This window comes from Cervus elaphus, chromosome 9, assembly GCF_910594005.1.
Source record: "Cervus elaphus chromosome 9, mCerEla1.1, whole genome shotgun sequence".
NCBI classification, from domain to species: Eukaryota; Metazoa; Chordata; class Mammalia; order Artiodactyla; family Cervidae; genus Cervus; species Cervus elaphus.
Window position 1 is genome coordinate 20861623 of NC_057823.1, and position 21463 is coordinate 20883085.

General features: G+C 47.3%; 2 protein-coding genes across 9 annotated transcripts in view; one reads left to right on the forward strand and one right to left on the reverse strand.

The window, feature by feature from the left end:
- Positions 1–6197: 6197 nt before the first annotated feature.
- Positions 6198–21304, reverse strand: LOC122699638 (general transcription factor IIF subunit 1-like). 2 transcript variants are annotated; one of them, XM_043911827.1, is made up of 8 exons: positions 21175–21304; positions 20821–20980; positions 15402–15594; positions 8018–8382; positions 7222–7560; positions 6955–7136; positions 6786–6859; positions 6198–6699 (listed from the first exon to the last, which is right to left on the reverse strand). In XM_043911827.1, exons 2-8 carry the CDS (start codon positions 20892–20894, stop codon positions 6238–6240), a joined length of 1689 nt encoding a protein of 562 aa, XP_043767762.1. In that variant the 5' UTR covers positions 20895–20980; positions 21175–21304; the 3' UTR covers positions 6198–6237. The 2 variants fall into 2 exon arrangements, with proteins under 2 accessions (XP_043767762.1, XP_043767763.1); XM_043911828.1 differs by lacking the exons at positions 15402–15594; positions 20821–20980; positions 21175–21304 and having other exon boundaries at positions 8018–8813.
- Positions 19880–21463, forward strand: part of RFX2 (regulatory factor X2) — a 90087-nt gene continuing 88503 nt past the window's right edge. For 6 of the 7 annotated variants that reach the window (XM_043911809.1, XM_043911811.1, XM_043911812.1 and 3 more), the window contains exon 1: positions 19885–20011. The gene's annotated coding sequence lies outside the window, so the exon portion shown is untranslated. Of the gene's footprint in view, positions 20012–21463 lie in introns of all 7 variants that reach the window. The other variant, XM_043911816.1, reaches the window with a different exon arrangement.

Here is a 21463-nt window from a genome sequence, read left to right on the forward strand (position 1 = left end):
TCTGAATGTCAAGTTTGAAGCCAACTTTTTCACTCTCCTCTTTCACTTTCATCAAGAGGCTCTTTAGTTCTTTGCTTTCTGCCATAAGTGTGGTGTCATCTGCATATCTGAGGTTATTGATATTTCTCTTGACAATCTTGATTCCAGCTTGAACTTCATCTAGCCTGGTATTTCTCATGATGTACTCTGCATATAAGTTAAATAAGCAGGGTGAAAGTATACACCCTTGATGTACTCATTTCCTGATTTGGAACCAGTCTGTTGTTCCAAGTCTAGTTCTAACTGTTTCTTCTTGACCTGCATACAAATTTCTCAGGAGGCAGTAAGGTGGGCCAAAACACAGAGGGAAGCCAAATCCATACATACGAATAGCTCCTTCCATAAACCCATTCGCGTAATTTATGCTATTCCATACTTTTTTTCCTATTCATGATTTCCTCCAGTTAATGATGAACACGGAAGAGTTGTATTGGTTGGGCGATATTCCCTGAATAATGTGGATAATTGGTGTCTTTCATGAAGATGTGAAGGAACTGCCAAGTCCCTTGCTCCCACCCGCATCAGACTGTCCTTCCAAAATCTTATGCAGACCTTGTATCAATATAATTTCCTCAAAGACACATATAAATTCACAAGTGGAGTTCTGATTCATCAACCCACATTACCTTTACAACTAGTACAATTGCGATCAAGCTAAGAATGTTTTTTTAAATTTTTATTTATTTATTTATGGCTGCACTGGGTCTGTTGCTTCGAGGTCTTTCCGCATTGCAGGAAGGGATGGTTACTCTCCAGTCACGATGCACAGGCTTCCTGTTGCGGTGGCTTCTATTGTTGAGCGCAAGCTCTAGGAAACACGAGCTTCAGTAGTTGCAGGCGTGGACTCAGTACTTGCAGCTCCCAGGCTCAGTAGTTGTGATGCACATACTTAGTTGCCCCGCAGCATGTGGGATCTCTCTGGACCAGGAATCCAACCCATGTCCCCAGCATTGACAGGTGGATGCTTAACCACTGGACCAAGGGAAGTGTAAGCTAAGAATATTTAGGTCTTAGGTTCATTTTCATAAAGTGGACAGTAAGAGTGCTTGACAGTTTGTGTCATTGAACTGTCTCTCTTCCGATTTTTTTTTTTCCTCTTCCGATTTTTTAAAAAAATTCTTTCACTTTCATTCCTTTCCCCTTTCATTTTCCTCTAGTTCATCTTTTTTTCTTTTCGTCCCCCTTTTCTTTCCTTCTTCCATCCACTGGCAGTCACTGTGGAACATAGGTACAGCCATTCTATTGCCCTGCTTCCCGGTTGCCTGGAAGTGGTTAATGCAGTTGGCTGAAAACGCAGGGTTATTTTTAAAAAATGTTGTTTCATGTGTATTCAGCCTGCCCCTTCCAAGGCTGTTCAAGGTCACAACAGTTTGCCATGGAAATGACTTGGTGTCTTGGAGAAATGTGACAGACATCGGAGAAAGCCAGAGGAAAATGAAGATCTTTGTGGCACGCAGGTGCCTTGTACACAAAATTCACCAATCAGACACCCCGTCATTATGGAAATTGCCCTTTTATGCTACCTTTGAAAGGATCAGATGCTCACACTCAGGTCTGCGCCCAATCAGTGGCTCTCAAAACCATCCACCAGAGCTTCAACAGCCTTGAAAGTTCTAACAGTACTGGTTAATTAACAGTTATTAGCTAAATAAAAACAGTCAATTAGGAAGAATTCCATCTGGGAGGGGAGGAGAAAAGTTTTAACAACGACGTAGGCTAAATGCTCTCCAGGAGATGTGGAAAGCTCCCAGGAGGATGTATTTTCGTACCATTCTTGGATGCATCTAGTTTTTAGTGGTTTTGTGGTTTTACTGGCTAATTCTTTTCTTGTAAACATGTGGTTGACCTTTTTTTTTTTGGTTTCTTTTTCTTTTTGGTTCAATTTTTGTTTTATATTTGGGCAGAAAATATCCTTTCATTTTATTATGCCTCTGGGGTTTTTTGACCAAAAAAGAAAATAGATTGGAAAAGTAATACTTGCGTTTTTGGTAAACACATACAAAGACAGACAGCCTCAATAGGGTGAAAGGATCTGCAGAGAAGAGCTAGTCTTCCCTTTTCCTGTTATGTGTATTTTTTCTTACTGTTCATTTGCTCAGTCATGTCCAACTCTTTGCGACCCCATGGACTGTAGCTCACCAGGCTTCCCTGTCCCTTACCATCTCCCAGAATTTGCTCAAACTCATGTCCACTGAGTCGATGATGCCATCCAACCATCTTACCCTGTCACCCCCTTCTCCTCCTGCCCTCAATATTTCCCAGGATTAGAGTCTTTTCCAAAGAGTCGGCTTTTCACATCAGGTGGCCCAAGTATTAGAGCTTCAGCTTCAGCATCAGTCCTTCCAGTGAGTATTCAGGGTTGGTTTCCTTTAGGATTGACTGGTTGGATCTCCTTGCAGTCCAAGGGACTCTGGAGAGTCTTCTCCAACACCACAGTTCAAAAGCATCCATTATTCGGCACTCAGCCTTCTTTATGGTCCAGCTCTCACATCTGTACATGACTACTGGAAAAACCATAGCTTTGACAGTTTTGACTACATGGACCTTTGTTGGCAAAGTGATATCTCTGCTTTTTAATATGCTGCCTAGGTTTGTCATAGCTTTTCTTCCAAGTAGCAAGCATCTTTTAATTTCATTTCATGTGTATTCTTAGTTTATATTGATTGTTTTTTTTTTTTCAGGAATATTCTCTGCGTATACAAGCATGCTGCCCCAGAGCATGGACGAGATATAGGAAAGGTTGGAGGTCAAGCACATGGGTGTCAAAGCCAGACCTCCTGGGTTCAGATCCCAACTCTACAGTTTATTAGCTGGCTCTATGAGTTTGACTGAACGCTTCTGGACCCTACCCCCAGAGTGGTTGTCAGCTTCTAAAATGCACCCCCGAGAAGACAGCCCTCAACAATCCCCACTTCATCATATCTACTTCCTTATGTAATCATCTCCCCACAAGTATGGGCTGGACTTACTGACACCCTTCTTTCAATGACATCAGAGCTGATGAGGGACTTCCCTGGTGGTCCAGTGCCTAGGACTCCATGCTCCCAGTGCAGGGGGACCAGGTTCAAGCCCCGGTCAGGGAACTAGATTCCACATGCTGCAACTAAGATCAAAGATCCCACATCCACAATGAAGGTCGAAGATCCTCTGTGCTGCAGCTAAGACCTGCAGCAGCCAAATAAATTTTAAAAAAATTTAAGCTAAAAAAAAGAAGAATTGATGAGATGTTGTCACTGCTGAGCTTAAGTGACAAAAGACAGTGGCTTCTGTCTCAAGTGCATGGGGGTGGCCAACTGCCTGGTCCCTCATGTCACGTCGAAAGGACACACAAGCTGCTTGTTAAACAGTCCATGGGGTGAAGAACAGAAGTCTCCAGCCAGTAGCCCTCGAGGAGCTGAGACCTGCTAATGACTACATGAGTGAGCTTAGAGGCGCTGTCTGATGGGTGTAGTTTCAGTGTTTCAAAATGAATAAGTTCCAGAGATCTACTGAACAATGTGGTACCTGCAGTTAACAATTCTCTGTCATAAGCTTGAAATTTTGTCAGGAGGATATATCTCATATTAAGTGTTTTTACCACAAGTTTAGAAAGAAAAGGAAGAGAGAAAGGAAGGAAGAAGGAAAAGAAGAAGAAAGAAAGGAAGAACAAAGTGGGTGGGAGGAAGGAAAGAAAGAGGGGGGAGGGAAGCAAGGAAGGGAAAAAGAGAGTAAGACTCTTTCTCCACTCGAGTCTTCAGATAAGAGCAGCCAACAACTTGCCCACAACCTTCTGAGAGACTGTGAACTAGAACCACCCAGCGAAGCTGCATCCAGGTTCCTGACCTACAGTAACTATCTGAGATCATGAATGTTTGTCATTTTAGGCTGCTAAATATGGGGATGATTTGCTGTGCAGCAAGAGATAACTCATATGTAACATGTTGGACCAATAATACGAGTTATGGTGAAGAGGAATTGAGAATATATTGACAAATGGTAGGGAATTACCTGGCACATCATAAGCACTCAGTAAATGTTTATGTATTTACTTTAAAAGGTAATACGTGTGTAAGTTTATCCCCCTTTGAAACAAATATCCCCCTTTAAAAACACTGTCAACAGAGTTCAATGTTCTGTGTTTACGTTTTTGTCATTTAATGTGTAGATCACAGCCATTCTCCAACATCTGCCCATACTGCTGCATCTCATCCTTTTTCATGGCTGTATAATGGTCTACTGCTTAGCTGAATGCTACTTCAAGACTTGTCTTTGGAATCATTCAGTGCTGAGGTTTTAAACTCTGGTTCTAGGAGACCAAGTGTTCTCTGGTGCCCCCTGCCTTGAATTAAAATTGCTCCCCTTTCACCAGTCTAACCCCAGACCCAGACACCTAATCCTGCGTTTACGCCACACTTCACCAAGTCTTCCGTGAGAACATATCTGCAGCTTCATTGTGGGACTGTTTGTGGCAAAGAAGTTTATTTCAGAGCCACCTCCTTGGAAATGCTGTACTGTGCCCACTCAGTTGTGTCTGACTTTACAACCCTACGGACCAAAGCCCCCAGGCTCCTCTGTTCATGGGATTCTCCAGGCAAGAATACTGCAGTGGGTTGCCATTTCCTCCTCTGAGGGATCTTCCTGACCCAAGGATTGAACCCATGTCTCTTGCATCTCCTGCATTAGCAGGCAAAATTTTTTACCACTGCACAACCTGGGAAGCCCTCCTTGGCAATATACCAGAACAGTCCTTTTTTCCCTTTCTTTTGATTTTACTTTTTTAATTGAAGTATTAATATAATTTATTTACAATTAGTGTGTTCAGCGGAACAGCAAAGTGATTCAGCTATACATTTGTGTATTTCCAGATTCTTTTCCCTTAGAGTAGGTTATTGTAAAATATTGTGTAGTTCTCTGTGCTATACAGTAGGTCCTTATTGGTCATCCATTTTAAATGTAGTAATGTGTATATGATGGGCTTCCTTGGTGGCTTAATAGTAAAGAATCCGCCTGCAATGCAGAAGACACAGGAGATGCAGGTTTGATCTCTGGGTCGGGAAGATCCCCTGGAGGAGGTCATGGCAACCCACTCTAGCATTCTCGCCGGGGTAATCGCATGGACAGAGGAGCCCGATGAGCTGCAGTCCATGGGGTCGCAAAGAGTCAGACATGACTGAAGCAACTGAGCATGCATGTACACAGTGTGTGTATGTTAATAGCAGCCTGTTAATTTATCTCTCCCCTCACCAGGACAATTCCTAATAGTAAATTGCATTTCCCAAGGTGAGGGGTGTTAGTCGATATTATGAGGGGAAAATAGGTCACTTGGTTTAATAGGTTTGGAAAATACCAGTTAGATAGAATTAACCTTTTTACTAATGTTTCTGTTTGTTTTGTGTGGTTTTTTTTTGTTGTTTTCTTTTTTTTCTAATAATAATGAAAGCTCTTGTGCACATTCAGGATCCCTAGCACTTTCCAGAGCTCATCCCACTGAATCCTCATGACACTCTCACGACGTAGGTCTTCATTGGAAATCTTTCTCTACAAAAGAGCAAACTAGGGTTTACAGAGCTATGTGATTTGCCCTCGAGCATGCAGCTAATGTCCAGAACTTTGAATGGTTCCAAAGATTGGAATCATAACTAGGATGCAGTTGCAGGACTTCTCAGGGCCTTTAGTAAGCTGCTGGACCCTGGGCTCTTTTGACCACAGAGCCCGTTCTTCACAGCAGATATGTCTATAGCAAGACTCCTTCAGGACAGGGTAGCGGGCACTCAATATCAGCCCATCTGCACCCCAGCCTACACCTACAACAGCTAGAGTGACCAACCGTCCAATTTGTTCAGGGTCGAGGTGGTCCTTGCCATGTAGAACTTTCAGGTTTAAAAAGTTGTTTTTTAATTATTATTCAGATGTAATTCACATGTCATGAAATTCATCATAGTAAAATGGATAACTCACTGATTTCCAGCATATTCAAAATGTGGTGCAAGCATCCCCTTTGTTTAATTCAAGAACGTTTCTGCCTGCCACCATGAAACCCGCACGGGGGGTGGGGGAGTGGGGGGGGTCTCAAGAGGGAGGGGATATGTGTATACATATAGTTGATGCATGATGTTCAGCAGAAACTCACAACATTGTAAAACAATTATACTCCAATAATTAAAAAATTAAACATTTTATTTTTTTGTGGAAAACAGAGCCTGTTTATTGGGGGCAGCATCACTCCTTGAGGGAGAAATGCATCTTGTCGTTGATCATCTTGCCCTCAGGGTTCAGGCGCTTCAGGATCTGAGCCAGCACATTCACTGTCTGCTCGCTGCTCAGCCCCGTCTTCTTGGTCTGGAACTTTTTCCGCAGGTCCTTGGTGGTCATGGGCTTCCGAGTCAGGTAGCGGCGCACAGCGTTTTCGGTCACTTGAACGTCGATGCTGCTGGGGGTTGACTTCCCAGACTGGGGCTGAGGAGTGGATTTCCCGGACAAGCTCTGGGGCCCAGTGTCCAGTCGTAGCCGCTTGGCTGCTGGTGTTTCGCTGGGGCGCTTCCCCTGCTCCAGCTTGCTGGCAGCTGCCCGGAGGGTGGAAGAAGCACTGCCCGCCTCAGTGCTGGGCGTGCCTGGTCGGCTGTTACCCCGGGAACTGCCCCCTGATGGCTTCCGCTCCCTTTTGGGGGGCGTCTTCTTTTTCTGTGGAGATTGGGGCTGAGCACGCATGTTGGGAGAGGGCCCCCACACCGTCCGCCCTGGCCGGCCCTGCCTCGGCGGGGCCTTACCCCCCTGAAGAGTGCCGAGGAGGCTTCGCTGTCAATGTCACTCTCCTCCGAGCTGTCGGACTCCTCGCTGCTGTCTGCAAGGGGCCAGAGGAGGGGGCGTCAGGACTGGAGACCCCTGAGCCAGCCCTCGGCCCTGTCCCAGACCAGGGGCTCAGAGGGGCCAACCCACCTTTCCTCCGCTTCTTCTCCTGCGGCCTGGGCGCCTTCTTCTCCTCCTCCTCCTCCTTGTCCTCCTCGGGCGGCTTTTCCTCCTCTCTCTCTTCACTGCTCTCACTCTGCTCCTCCACGCCCTTGGGACCCTCCTCCTGCTGGGTGACCTTGGGCTTGCCCTCCAGCTCATCCTGGGAGCTGCTGTAAGACAGAGAGCGGGCAGAGGGTGAGTGAGCGCGTCCGCAGGCCGGCCCAGGGTCTCACACCTGCCTCCCGCCTGCCTCACCTGGAGCCGTCGGACATGTAGTCCAGCTCCTGGCCCTCGAAGTCCCCGTCATCACTGTCCTCAAAGGCCTCATCATCTGAGCCCTTCTTCTTCTTCTTTTTCCGGCCCCCCTTGCTGGGCGGTGCCTTCTTCTTGGCCTTGGGGGCTCTGCCACCCTCCTCGCCGCTGGCCTCGCTGTCATCGGACGACATCTCCAGGTCGTCCTCCAGGTCGTGGATGCGCAGCTCGCTGGCCTTCTTGCGGCTGCGCTTCTCCTTCTCCTCATCCTCCTCATCCTGGTCCTGGTCTTTCAGTCGCCGCTGCTGCATGATGCTGAAGTGGTTCAGGACCTTGTTTCTCCTGTGGGGCGGGGGGCAGTGTTACAGCAGGGGCTGGCAGCGGGCCTGGCTCGGGAGACCCCCTCCGGGAGTGGGCCTCATCCACTGGTGCCTCCCTGCACTTCCACCACGTGTGCCCCGGAGGAGAGCCACAGACACAACTTAGGTGATGAGAGGGACGACCTGACCCTACACGTGGGGACACAGGCACGTGGCAGAAAGACCCTGAGCTCACACAGGGAGAGCTGGCCCTCCTTTGGTTCCCTGTCTTCCCAGAGTCCCTCAGGAGAAGGTCTCATGTGATGCTGACGCCCTAGCACTGGATCCACCTCCCTGCTGTCTCCAGTCCATCTGCCCCCTGGACTGGGTGCTCCTGAGCGGTGGAGAGATCTGGCTTGCTCACCGCTGAGTCCCCAGCTCCCAGCCAGGCACAACGTCAGGGGTTGCAGCCCTTTTCCAGGCATGGCCCCGTCACTCACCTCTCCCACTCCTCCTCGGCCTCCTCGGCCGTGAGCGTGCGGTGCTTGGCCAGCGGCGTGAAGTTATACCAGTTGTGCACAGGGAAGGCCTCAAAAGCCCCATCAGGGCACTGGGTAAAGATGTAGTAGGAGGTGTTTTCTGTCACGCCGCCCTTCTTTATGCCCTTGAACCTGCGGCCCGATTTGCCGTTGACCCGCAGCAGCCAGGGCTGGCCCTCTGGCCGGAACTCCTCGAGGACGATGCCATACTTCTTCCTCCGCGCCTCCTCCCGGAGCTTGCTGTTGAACTCGCTGCCGGCGCCCGACTCAGGCATCTCCTCCTCTTGGTAAATCTTCTTGTTGCTCAGGTCTCGTTCCAGCCGGGCCTGATTCCAAGTAGAAAAGAGGTTGACTTTATCGGCTGCATTGAAAGCCATGATATTGTATTTTTTGGTGGTATTTTTGGGAACTCGGACGACATACTCAGTGACATTCTGGCTGCTGGGGCCGAGGGCCGCCATGGGCGATGGGCGATGGGCGATGGGCGATTGACCCGGGTCCGGCCAGAGCCTCTTTCTTTACGCCTCCCACGGGGTGCGCGTCCCTTGGTCCCGCGGAGGCTGCCCTCGAAGTGTCGGGTCTCTGGCCTCGATCGCGGATCCTAAGCCCGGGATACAATCGATCCTGGGAAAAGCTATCCCGAGGCCGAGCTGGGTCGGCGATCAGCTTGAGACCGCCTGTGCCAAGTCTGCGCCTGCGCAGCCGCCTAAACCGGAATCGAAATCCTCCTGCAGGCCTAGTCGAAGTAACCTACTCCGAACTGAAGGCAGCGCCTTCTCATATATAGTGCCTGCTAGATATATATATATATATGGCACGATAATCCCATCAAGCCGATAACCCCATCATGTGGATAACCCAATCGGGTGGTGTGGGGACGCCCCCAGTGACCAAACTTAATTTATTTTAAAGGCTACGCATGAATCCTAGAGGAACCCTTCCAGGTTCATTGTTCAGTTGCTAAGTTGTGTCTGAGTCTTTGAGACCCCATGGACTGCAGCATGCAATGCTTCCCTGTCCTTCACCATCTCCCGACGTTTGTTCAAACTCATGTCCATTGAGTCAGTGATGCCATCCAACCATTTCATCCTCTGTGGCCCCCTTCTCCTCTTGCCCTCAATCTTTCCCAGCATCGGGGTCTTTTCCAATGAGTTGGTTCTTCGCAACAGGTGACCGAAGTATTGGAGCTTCAGCTTCAGCATCAGTCCTTCCAGTGAATATTCAAAGTTGATTTCCTTTAGGATTGACTGGTTTAATCTCCCTTCTATATCTTTCCTGGATTAGAATCAGAGGCTTAAACGCCTTCATACATGCACAGAATTGCATTCTTTTTTTCACCTGCGTTTTCCTAATGGAAGCATTCTGTGAGGTTTCTGCCCATCTTGCCTCAAGAGATTTCAGGCAACAAAGGAATTGAAAGCAGGGTCTTGATGAGATATTTGCACATCCTTGCTCATTAGCAGGCCTGAGTCATAGGTGGAAGACACTCAAGTGTTTGTTGATGGATGAAAGGATAAAATGTTCCACACAATGGAACATTATTCAGCCTTTAAAAGGAAGGAGATTCTGACACACACTGCAGCATGGATAAACCTCAAGGACATGATGCTCAGTGAAATGAGCCAGTTACCAAACGAGATATACTGTCTGATTCCACTTATGCGAGGTCCCTGAGGGAGTCAGATCCACAGAGACAGGAAGTAGATGAAGGTTCTTAAAGTTATGGAGATGGGTGGTGGAGAATTGCATAAAAATATGAACTTCATTCTTACAAGTGGTTTATGTATATTTTTTCTCAAACTAAAAAAAGAAAAATTTGAGATAGATTGGGCAAGAAATTGTCACCTATAGGCCTGGTATTCCACCATCCATGTATTCAACAGTGATTTACTGAGGAACAGCTGTGTTCCAAGCCCAATTCTAGACCAAGGTTTCTCAACCTCGGCGCTGCTGCCTTTGGGACCAGATCATTCTCTGTGGTGCCACCCTGCGCATTGTAGGGGTGCAGCTTGCCCTGCTTCTACCCGCCAAATGCCCGTCGCGCTCCCTCCCCCAGTTGTGACATCGTAAATGTCTCCAGTGTCCCATGGGGGGCAGAATCATCCCAGATGAGGACCCCTGGGTTAGGGAGTTCCATGGACCTTCCCCCACAAGATAATCTGTGTTCTGTGACCATCTGACCTCTGGATGTCCTAGAATGCTGCACGCATTTCAGTACACAAACTGAATGGAGAGGGAGAGAGGAGGTAATTCACAGATGCTGGGAGTGGGTGGTGGGTGGCACCCAGGTTTACAGGGTTTAACCCATTGAGAGTTCATTCTGCTGCACGGTGCAGACCAGGATCAGACTCAGTCCTTTCCCCTCGTACTTAATGGCAGGTTTCTTAGTCGGGCCGTTGATGGCATCTGAGGCCAGATAAATTCTCTCTTGTGGGGGCCTTTCTGCGCACTGTTTGGGTTGTTGAGCCGCCTTCCTCCTCTCTTCTCTATATACTCGATGCCAACGGCACCCCCTAGCGGTGACCGCCAAAATGTCCCCGGACATTGCCAAAAGTCCCCTGTGGGGCAGTCACTGTTGATTAAAAAAAAATCTATGCTTTAAAAAAATATATATATATATGTTTATTTACTTATCGGGTCTTATCTGAAGCACGCAGGATCTTTCATATTTTGGGGGGTGTGCCGGATCTTCGTTGCTGTGCACGAGCTTCCTCTAGTTGGAGCGCGCGGGCGCCACTCTCTAGCTGTGGAGTGCAGGCTTCTCCTGTTGCAGAGCACGGGCTCTAGGCGTGCGGGCTTCAGTAGTTGTGGCGCACCCAGTCGGTTACTCCGGGTCATGTGTTAGTTCATCGACCAGGGATGGAACCTGGGCCCCCTGCATTGGGAGCTCGTAGTCTTAGCCACTGGACCGCCAGGAAAGAGCCCCCACCCCCACCCCACCCCCCCCAAGCTCTGATTTAGAGGACAGGATTGAGAGTAGATAGAAGAGGTCCCTGATCTAAGGGAATTCATTTAGACTAGAGGACGCAGGGAGAGGCAACACATGGACAAGCAAATCAAACAGGGCTGGAAACTGCAGTTTCAGCTGCAGCCCCAAGACACGAAGGTTCTGGAATTCTCCAGGGAGGCGCCAGCCCAACGGGCATGTTTTCAGAGGAAATAACTGAGAAAGAGGATCCCAACTCTACAGGCTGGTCACCAACCCAGAGGGTACAGAAGGGCAAGAGCAGACGCTGGAAGAGAACTTTTATTTATTTTTAATTTCTATTTTATATTGGAGATCCCCTGGAGGAGGAAATGGCAGCCCGCTCCAGTATTCTTGCCTGAAAATTTCCATAGACAGAGGAGCCTGGCGGGCCACAGTCCATAGGGTCGCAAAGAATCAGACACAACCGGGGGGGCTGCGCACACACATACACAGAGGAGATTAACAATGTGATGACCGCTTCAGGGGTACAGCAAAGTGAGTCAGTGATACATACACATGCATCTATTCTTTTTCAAATTATTCTCCTATTTAGGTTATTACAGGATGTTGAGCAGAGTTCGCTGTGCTCTACAGTAGGTGGCAGAGGATAAGATGGTTAGGTAGCATCACTGATTCAATGGACGTGAATTTGAGCAAACTCGGGGAGATAGTGGAGGGCAGAGAAGCAGTCCCTGGAGTTGCAAAGAGTCGGACAAGGCTTAGCAACGGAACAACAGCCACAACAATAAGTCCTTGTTGGCTATTATTTCAAACGCAGTAGTGTGTACTTGACATCTGAAACTCCCAATCTGTCCCTCTCCCGCTTCACCCTTGGTAAGCATAAGTTCATTCTCTAAGTCTGAGTCTCTTTTTGTTTTGTAAATGAATTCATTTTTATCATTATTTTTAGATTCCACATATAAGGGATATCATACAATATTTGACTTGATTCCCTTAGTTTGACTCTTTCCAGGTCCATTGATGTTGCTGCAAATGGCATTACTTAACTTTTTAAAAGGATGTCTTGGGCAAAAAATATCCAGGTGCCGAGGGCTGGGTGCGCAGAGGGCTCTGGTTACCCCTCTCTGGTATGGAGAATGGTGGTCAGTGGGCGTGCTTGAAGGGCATGTCTGGGCTCCAGGGAGAACCCCTGGGAGCAGGGAGTGGGTGATGCTGCTCTGCCAGGGAGGCGTGCTGGACCGGTGTCCGCTTCCTGGCAGAAGCTGCAGGGCAAGAGGTGGGCTGGTTATTTTGGCAGCTGAGCCAAGGCAACTTGCTGCTAAATCAGGATGGGCTAGCAAACAGCGGGTTTGTTTGGGAAGAGGTGTGCATTTCTCAGGAACTAGATGAGCTCAAAGAGCTGGCATGGGGGAACGTTAGATCTTGTCCCGGAGGCTTCCCTCCACGGAGTTTCAGCAGGCTATGGGGCCTGAATTCCTAGGGACCAGGGAAAGAGGAAGGGGAGGTCAGTGTTGCGAGTTTGGTGGGGTAAAGGGAAAGATAGGTGGCAGCCCACCCACCAAGATGGGGCAGGGTCGGTGGCTTGTATCCAGGGGAACTTGACAAGATCTCTTGTACCTGATTTATTGCTGTGCTGTTGCCATCTTGAAGTTCGTAGTAACTTTCGAACAAGCAGCCTTTTACAGGCTGACAGGGGCTGGTGGAGCTCAGTTATTTTATCTCCAGAGACTTTAGACTTCTCCCAGGAGCTAATAAGCCAACCAGTGCCATTTGTTGGTGAGACCTATTCTTTCCCTATTAATCTTGGCATGCTTGTCAAAAGATCAATTGATCATAAGTGTGCAAGTTTATTTCTGGACTCTCAGTACAGTTCCACTTATCTACATGTTTAGCTTTATGCCAATACCACAACTGTAGCTTTGTAGTAAGTTTTAAAATTTGGAAGTGTAAGTCTTCTTTGTTCTTCTTTTTCAAGACTGTTTGGGTTATTCTGGGTTTCTTGCATTGCTTTATGAAATTTAGATGAGCTTCTAAATTTCTACAACAACAACAAAACCCAGCTGGATTTTGAGAGAGATTACATTCAGTGTGTAGATCAGTTTGGAGCATGGTACCATCTTAACATGAAATCTTCTGATCCATGAACATGGGATATCCTTTATGTGGTTCTTTAATTTCTTTCAATGCTGTTGTGTTTTTTGGATTTTGGTTTTTGTTTTGTTTTTAGTTATCATTGTATAAGTCTTGGCTTCTTTGGTTAAATTCATTCCTAAGTCTTTTGTTCTTTTTGGTGTTATTATAAATCAAATTCTTATGCAGGAGATGCGAATTCGATCCCTGGGTCAGAAAGATCCCCTGGAGGAGGGCACAGCAACCCACTCCAGTATTCTTGCTGGGAAATCCTATGGACGGAGGGGCCTGGCAGGCTACAGTCTGTAGGGTCACCAAGAGTCGGACAAACTGAAGCGACTGAGCATGCACACACAATGGGCTCCTGGGGATTTCTACATACAAGATTGTGTCATCTGCAAAAAGGGATAGTTTTCTTGCTTTGTTTCCAATCTGGGTGCCTTTTATATTTTTTTTTTCTTGCCTAATTTACCCTGGCTATCTCATCCAGCACAATGTTGAATAGAAATGTTGAGAGAAGATATCCTTGTCTTGTTCCTGATGTTATGGGGAAAGCATTTGACTTTTCACCATTAAGTATTATTATCTGTGGCATTTTTTGCATGTCTTTTATCAGCTTGAGGGTCTCCTCTATTTCTAGTTTGTCATGAAAAAGTGTTGGATTTTGTGAAATGCTTTTTCTGAAGCTGTTGGGATGATCATATCATTTTTGTCCTTTATTCTACTAAAATGAATGGTGTTTTTTTTTTTTTTTTTTAATATTAGGCCAACCAAGCTTGCATTCTTGGGGCAGATTCCACTTGATCATGGTATTATAAATCTTTTTAATATGTTGCCAGATTTGGTTTGCCAGTAGTTTGTTGGGGATTTTTGCATCTGTGTTCATAAGAAATCTTGGTCATGAGTTTTCTTTTCTTGTGGTGTCTTTGTCTGGTTTTGGTATCAGGATAATACTGGCCTCAGAGAATGTTAGAATGGCCTCATGGAGTTTTCTCTCCTCTCATAGTTTTAAGAAAAGTCTGTGAAGGTTAAATGTTTAAATCTTTAGACATTTCGTAGAATTCATCAGTGGAGCCATTGGGCCTGGGTTTTTCTTTGTTTTTGTTTTTTTATTACTAATTCAATTTCTTTACTTGTTCAAGATTCGTTCAGTCTTCTGTTTCTTCTTGAATCAGTTTGGGTAATTTGCATCTTTCTAAGAATATCCCCCATTTCATCCAGGGTATCTATAATTTGTTGACATGCAATTTTTTCATTTTTGTATTTCTGTAATGTTGCTTGTAATGTCCCCTTTTTCATTCCTGATTTTAGTAATTTGAATCTTCTTTTTATCTTGATCAGTCTAGTTAAAGTTTTATCAACCTATTTGATCTTTTCCAAGAAGCTACTTGTGGTTTTAATAATTCTGTCTTGATTTTCTATTCTCAACTTCATTTACTCCCACTCTAATCTTTATTATTTCATTCTTTTGGCTAGCTTTAGTTTCAATTTACTCTTATTTTCCAGTTTCTTAGGGTGGATAGCTAGATTATTGACTGAGGTCCTTCTCTCTCTCTTTTTTTTCTTTAGCATAGATGATTACAGCTATCAATTTTCCTCTACTTTAACTGGATCTCATAAATTTTTGTATGTTGTGTTTCATTTTCAGTCATCTCAAAGTATTTTCTAAGTTCCCTTATGATTTCTTCTTTGAGATAGCAGAGTTTTGCAGCTATTAATTGGGGGAAGAAATACATAAACAGTGCTATAAATATGGCGCCATGTTGAGACAAGTTCAAATTCCCAAAACAAGAGTTATAGCAGAATGAACTGTACAGTGTGTCTCCAGAGCACTGCTGTCCCACTCTAAAACCTTTCCCCTAACCTCCTCACATCCATCAGAATGTTCTCCAAAATGTACACTGAATCCACTGACCCATCTCCACCTCTGCTACCAGGTTCCTAATCCAAGCCACCATGCTTTTAAGTCCAGGGGGACGGTAACAGACCCCCAGGTTCTGTGTCTGTCTTGTCTCCTACAGTCTATTCCCCATGCAGTGAGGTTTTAAAATCACAAACCACAAATTGGAGTAGAGTTAAGTGCCCTGCATACAAACGCAGTCCATTCCAAAAGCGCATTTGCAAGTCCAGTTGTTTCCTATATCCAACAAAGTTAGCCTAGGTACCCAGCTAACACAATTGGCTACATAGTACTGTGCTGTCATAGATTTATAACACGTTTCACACAAATACATAAAAACAAACACAAAAAGTAAAGAAAATATTTTAAATCTTATGGTACAGTACCTTGAAAAGTACAGTCGTACAGTTCAACAGGCATTGAGTGAACAGGCAAGAAGAGTTACTGACTGGAGGAGGTGGGAGATGGGAGAGCTGAAGGATCGTCGTCAACAGGAGATGGAGGGCAGGCTGCGATTTCACGCTTGCCTGATGTTGATGACACAGGTTTTGGTTCCTTGTTGGTTCCACGTTTGCATCTCTGAAAGTTCACAATTTGAATGTTTGTATGTAGAGAACTGACTGTACATCTGCCCCACCCCCACTTAAAACCCTCTGATGGCTTCCAAGTCTGACGAGGGCCATTTTCCATATTCAAAGGTCCGTATAGTCAAAGTTATGATTTTCCAGTCATGTACTGATGTGAGAGTTGAACCATAAAGAAGGCTGAGCACCGAAGAACTGATATTTTCAAATTGTGGTGCTGGAGAAGACTCTTGAGAGTCCCTTGGACAAAGGAGATCAAACCAGCCAATTGTAAAGGAAATCAACCCTGAATATTCAGTGGAAGGACTAAAGCTGAAGCTCCAGTACTTTGGCTACCTGATGCAAAGAGCCGACTCATTGGAAAAGACCCTGATGCTGGGAAAGATGAAGGCAGGAGAATAAGGGACTGGCAGAGGATAAGATGGTTGGATGGCATCACTGACTTAATGGACATGAGTTTGAGCAAACTCTGGGAGATAGTGAAGCACAGGGAAGCCTGGTGTGCTACAGTCCATGGGGTGGCAAAGAGTAGGACACGACTTAGCAACTCAACAACAAAATGAAATCTTAAGTGAGGTGACCCCCTCCATCCCCTGACTCACCACTCCCACCCACTCGCACCCTCCCCATTTACCCTGCTCCAGCCACACCCAGGGACCTGCTTTTTGTTTCTTCCACCCAAGTTTCCATCCCAGGGATCTTGAATTCCTGAAATGTTCCTTTACTCTTCCTCATTATTCTGACCTGGGCTGAAATGTCACCCCCTCAGAGAGGCTGAGAGTGGCCAACTCTTTCCGCTTTGTCTGGGAATTCCCAAAATTTAGCACTGAAAGCCCCATGTTGTGGGAAACCCCGTAATCATACTATCCTGGTTTGGCCACACTTGAGAGGCCATCCCTGGCTGTTCCATCCAAAACAAGCCCCACCTACTCACCCTGCAAGCTACTACCCTATTGTTTTTTCTGTAAGTGTGGGACTTGTGTCCTTAGAACCTGTAGCCATGCCTGGCAAATAGTAAGCACTTAAGAAATATTTTTGATTAATCATTGAAGGACAGAAATTGATTCCTACAGTCTTAGGTTTAAAATTCCATCATATGGGCTTCCCTGGTGGTCCAGTGGTTAAGAATCTGCTTTGTAATGAAAGGGACACCAGTTTGATCTCTGGTCCGAGACAATCCCACATGCCTCAGAACAACTAAGCCTGTGCACCACAACTGCTGAGCCTGCGCTCTAGAGCCCACGAGCCACAACTACTGTGCTCACGTGCTGCAACTACTGAAGCCTGCGGACCTAGAGCCCATACTTCCCAACAAGAGAGGCCACCACAATGAGAAGCCTCTGCACTGCAAGTAGAGAAAGCCTGAATACAGCAATGAAGATGCAGCATAGCCAAAAAAAAAAAAAAAATTCCATCATATGAAACACTGCAAAGAGCAACCCATTAGAACTTGGCGAAATCATCTTATCAAGTCCCCACCAGCATTTTCATTAAAACAAAGTAGAAAAAAAATCAGCATTAACTAAAGCATCATGTCATGAAAATGTTGTTTTCATGATATATGTGTTGGTGTGGACTTGGCCTCTGAGTAAAATATATTTCCTGCTATGCTTTGTGGTCAAAAATGTTTGAAAACTACTCATCTAGTGGTCAAGACTGTGGGATTGGGCATCAGACTGCTGGCGTTGGAAGCTCTTATAAGCTGCTTCATGCAAATTTACTCATTTTTCCCCCGGCCTGTGTTCTCTGATCTGTAAAATGAAGACAGTGCAGTCTCTCTCTCAGGATGAGATTGTGAGTTTTAACTGATGATTGTTTTGTTGATTAGTCATGTCTTACTCTTTTCGACCCCACGGACTGCAGCACCCTAGGCCTCCCTGTCTTTCACTGTCTCCCAAAGTTTGTTCAAATTCATGTCCATTGAGTCAGTGATGCAATGCAACCACCTCATCCTCTGCCACCCTCTTCTCCTTTTGCCTTCAATCTTTCCTAGCATTAGGGTCTTTTCCAATGAGTCGACTCTTCATATCAGATGGCCAAAGTAGTGGAGCTTCAGCTTCAGCTTCAGCATCAGTCCTGCCAATGAATATTCAGGGTTGATTTCCTTTAAGGTTCACTGGTTTGATCTCCTTGCAGTCCAACAGACTCTCAAGATTCTTCTCCAGCACCACAACTTGAAAGCATTGATTTTTCTTTGTGGTCAAACTGTCACATCCATACATGACTCCTGGAAAAACCATAGCTTTGACTGTAGACTTTTGTTGGCAAAATGATGTCTCTGCTTTTTAATACACTGTCTTAACTGAGTTAGTATATGAACAATGCTTAAGGGTACTTTCTGGCATATAAGGACAGTTTAGTCAGTATTGACTAATATGATTGTCCAATGAATGAATGAAATCTAACCTTCCCTTAAATTGCCCTGCCTGCCTTTTCTCAAAACAAGCTTTTTCTCCTAGAATTCCAGCCCCTTCTTCCAAATAACTATTTATGTTTACCTTTTTTTAGTGTCAATCACCCCCCCAAAAAAAACCCGAAACTCTACCAGGGTGTCTTGTTTGTCCCATTCAAAAGTTGAACCTCCTGGGACTTCCTAGCAGTCCAGTGGTTAAGTTTTCGCACTCCCAAGGCGGGTGGGGGGCATGGGTTCAATCTGTGGTTGCGGATCTAGTATCTCTTATGCCAAGCAGCGATGCCAAAAAAAATTGAACCTACTACCTGGGGGTAGGGAGAAGGGGGAAAGGTTGGCAAACATTTTCTGTGAAGTTATCAAATAGCAAATATTTTAGACTTTGCTTATGTCATCCCATCTTAGTGCAAATACTCAAGTGTCTGGTACCCAACTCTGTGGGACAACTTTCCGTGTCCTGAGGACAGGTTTCATGGAAGACAATTTTTTCCTCAGACTGGGAGGGGAGGGATGGTTTCCGGATGATTCAAGCGCACTACATTCATGGTGCACTTTATTTCTATTATTATTAGGCCAGCTCCACCTCAGATCATCAGGGGATAGATCCCCAAGGTTGGGGACCCCTCGCTTAAGCAAATAGGGAAGCTGTGTACTGATAAAACTTTATAGACACGGGGCTGGTGGAGTTTGCCCTACAGGTCTTAATCTGTTAACCCTTAAAGGAGTTGAAAATACTGGATTCAGTAAAATAAAATAGACTTTCATATAGTTTCCACGTGCTACCAAAGATCCTTTTAATTTTTTTTACCACTTCAGTTCAGTCACTCAGTTGTGTCCGACTCTTTGCGACCCCATGAATCGCAGCACGCCAGGCCTCCCTGTCCATCACAAACTCCCGGAGTTTACTCAAACTCATGCCCATCGAGTCGGTGATGCCATCCAGCCATCTCATCCTCTGTCGTCCCCTTCACCTCCTGCCCCCAATCCCTCCCAGCATCAGGGTCTTTTCCAATGAGTCAACTCTTCGCATGAGGTGGCCAAAGTATTGGGAGTTTCAGCTTCAGCATCAGTCCTTCCAATGAACACCCAGGACTGATCTCCTTCAGGATGGACTGGTTGAATCTCCTTGCAGTCCAAGGGACTCTCAACAGTCTTCTCCAACACCATAGTTCAAAAGCATCAATTTTTCGGCGCTCAGCTTTCTTCACAGCCCAGCTCTCACATCCATACATGACCACTGGAAAAACCATAGTCTTGACCAGACGGACCTTTGTTGGCAAAGTAATGTCTCTGCTTTTTAATATGCTATCTAGGTTGGTCATAACTTTCCTTCCAAGGAGTAAGCGTCTTTTAATTTCATGGCTGCAGTCATCATCTGCAGTGATTTTTACCACTTAAATGTATATTAAAATTCCCAGCTCGTGGGCCATGAATATAAGTCATCTGGCTTGCGGATCGGATTCTGCTGACATACTGTACCAGGACGCCCGGCAGTAGGCGTCTGGGTCCCCAAAATTCGGCCTTCCGGGAGCTGCGCCACCAGCACCGCGCCCGCGCGCGCCTCCGGCTTTCCAACCCTCCTTCGCAGCGCGCGCCTCCCGCCAAGCCCCGCCCCTCTTCTCGGCGGTTGGTCGAGCTGCGCCCTCTTCATGCCCGCTGACAGGCACTGCACACAGCCAATGGTGAGCCTCAAAGTCTTGCGCCCCGCCCTCATTGCGCCCGTTGGAGGCGGCCGTGGGCGGGCCGTTGAGGGGGTGGGGCGCGGAGCCTGGTAACCGTTGCCGATAACAACGCCCCGCCCCGTCGCGGCAGGAGGGCAGGCGGCGCGAGGCAGGCAGGCGGGCGGGCGCCGGGAGCCGGAGGAGGAGCGGCCGCCGCCGCCACCGCCGCCGCCATAGAGACTGTAGCCGTGGAGACTGTTACTTACCAACGGGGACCAACACGCAGCAGCCGCCACCGCCGCCGCGGGAGCCGTTGCCCGAACTCCCGGCCCGAACTCCAGGTGACCGATGCGACCGCCCCGGGCTCTGCCCGGCCAGAGAGTGCGGGGGGCGGCGGGGATCCCGATCGGGGGTAGAGGGGCGGGCAGCGCAGTCCCTGCCGTTCACCCCAAACGTCCGAGATGGCGCGCCCGCGGGACCTCCCTCCTCACCCCCAATCCCGAAGTCGCAGCCGAGTTTGGGGTGCCTGGGGGGGTCCCCTTTTTCCTTTTAACCAAAGTCAGGGAGAGGTGAGGACCCATCGTCTCACTTTTTTCAAAACTTTCTGAGTTGGGGGCTCCAGGGGAGCTGTCTTTGACTGTCACCCTCAAACTCCCCGAGTTGGGGGCGCCCTGAGAACCCCTCTCAAACTTTTACCTTCAAACCCCCTGAATGTGGGACTCGTGGGGAACTCCTTCTCACTCTGACCCCAAATCTTTAAGCTGGGGAGGACCCTTGTCTCACTCTTTCCCTCAAACCCCGAATTGGGGGACGCCTCGGCAACGCCTGTCGAACTCTGACATTTAAACTCCTTGAACTGAAGGCGCCTGGGAGCTCTTCCTGTTAATTCCCCAAATTTTTGAAATTGGGGCGCCCGGAGTCACTTCTCTCACTCCTAAACTCAAATCGCTGAATTGAGAAGGTCTAAAGCATTCGTTCTCACCTCGTTTCGACCTCGCCTCCAAATTCTGAATTTGAGGGTTCTCTGTAACCCTATCCTCACTTTTAAAACCCGAAGTCGGTGCACTGGTCTAGAGGAAGGACCGCTCCCCTCTTCGCTTTTTGACCACAAACTCCCGAGAATCGGGCTTCCCGGAGACCCGTTTCTCACCTTTTCACCAGAAAGTTTCTCGGGTTTAGGGCTCCTCGGACACTTCTCGGCTCTCTCTCCTGGTAACCCCGCATTCCACAGTTTGGGGGATCCTGGATCCGCTGGTCCCTCCTCGCCCCTCAGGACACCCCTGTGCACAGCCGCAGCTCCCATGTTAGGACTGATCGAGAAGCAAGAAAAGTTTCACCGAAAGGATTGTTTTTTAAATAATTATTTTGTAAAGGGTTTGTGGCCCAAACTGCTCGGTGGCATTTTCTCCGGGGGTTGTTCGAGTGCTTGGGTGTGTGTGTGTGTCTGTGATAATCCATCCCCCACCCCGACCCCCCTCCCCCGAGTCTCTTCCCCAATCCCGACCTCCCAACCCCCGCCGCCAAATGCTCTTTGATTCTTTTTTCCTCCCCTCCGGGACATGCCAGCGGCGCTCCCTCCAGCTTCGTCCCCGTTGGTTTTTCTAGCTGCCGTGCTCGGAAAAGTTGGGTTTCCGATCCTAGTGGCTATTTACAGGGCCCCCGGGGCCCAACAGCCCCTGCCATTCTGGCGGCGGCGGCGGCGGCGGGGGTGGTTCATCGTCCTAATTTTAACCTCCTGGTTGCCCCGCAGGAATGAGGGAGAAGGGCAGCGTGCCGCACGCAAGTCCAGGGCT

Coding starts and splice junctions, on each gene's coding strand:
- LOC122699638 (XM_043911827.1), bottom strand. CDS start 20,894: ATGCGGGGTTACCAGGAGAGAGAGCCGAGAAGTGTCCGAGGAGCCCTA. Junction 7,137..7,221: donor TACATGTCCGACGGCTCCAG/GTGAGGCAGGCG, acceptor TCTGTCTTACAG/CAGCTCCCAGGATGAGCTGG. Junction 6,700..6,785: donor CCTCGGCACTCTTCAGGGGG/GTAAGGCCCCGC, acceptor CAATCTCCACAG/AAAAAGAAGACGCCCCCCAA.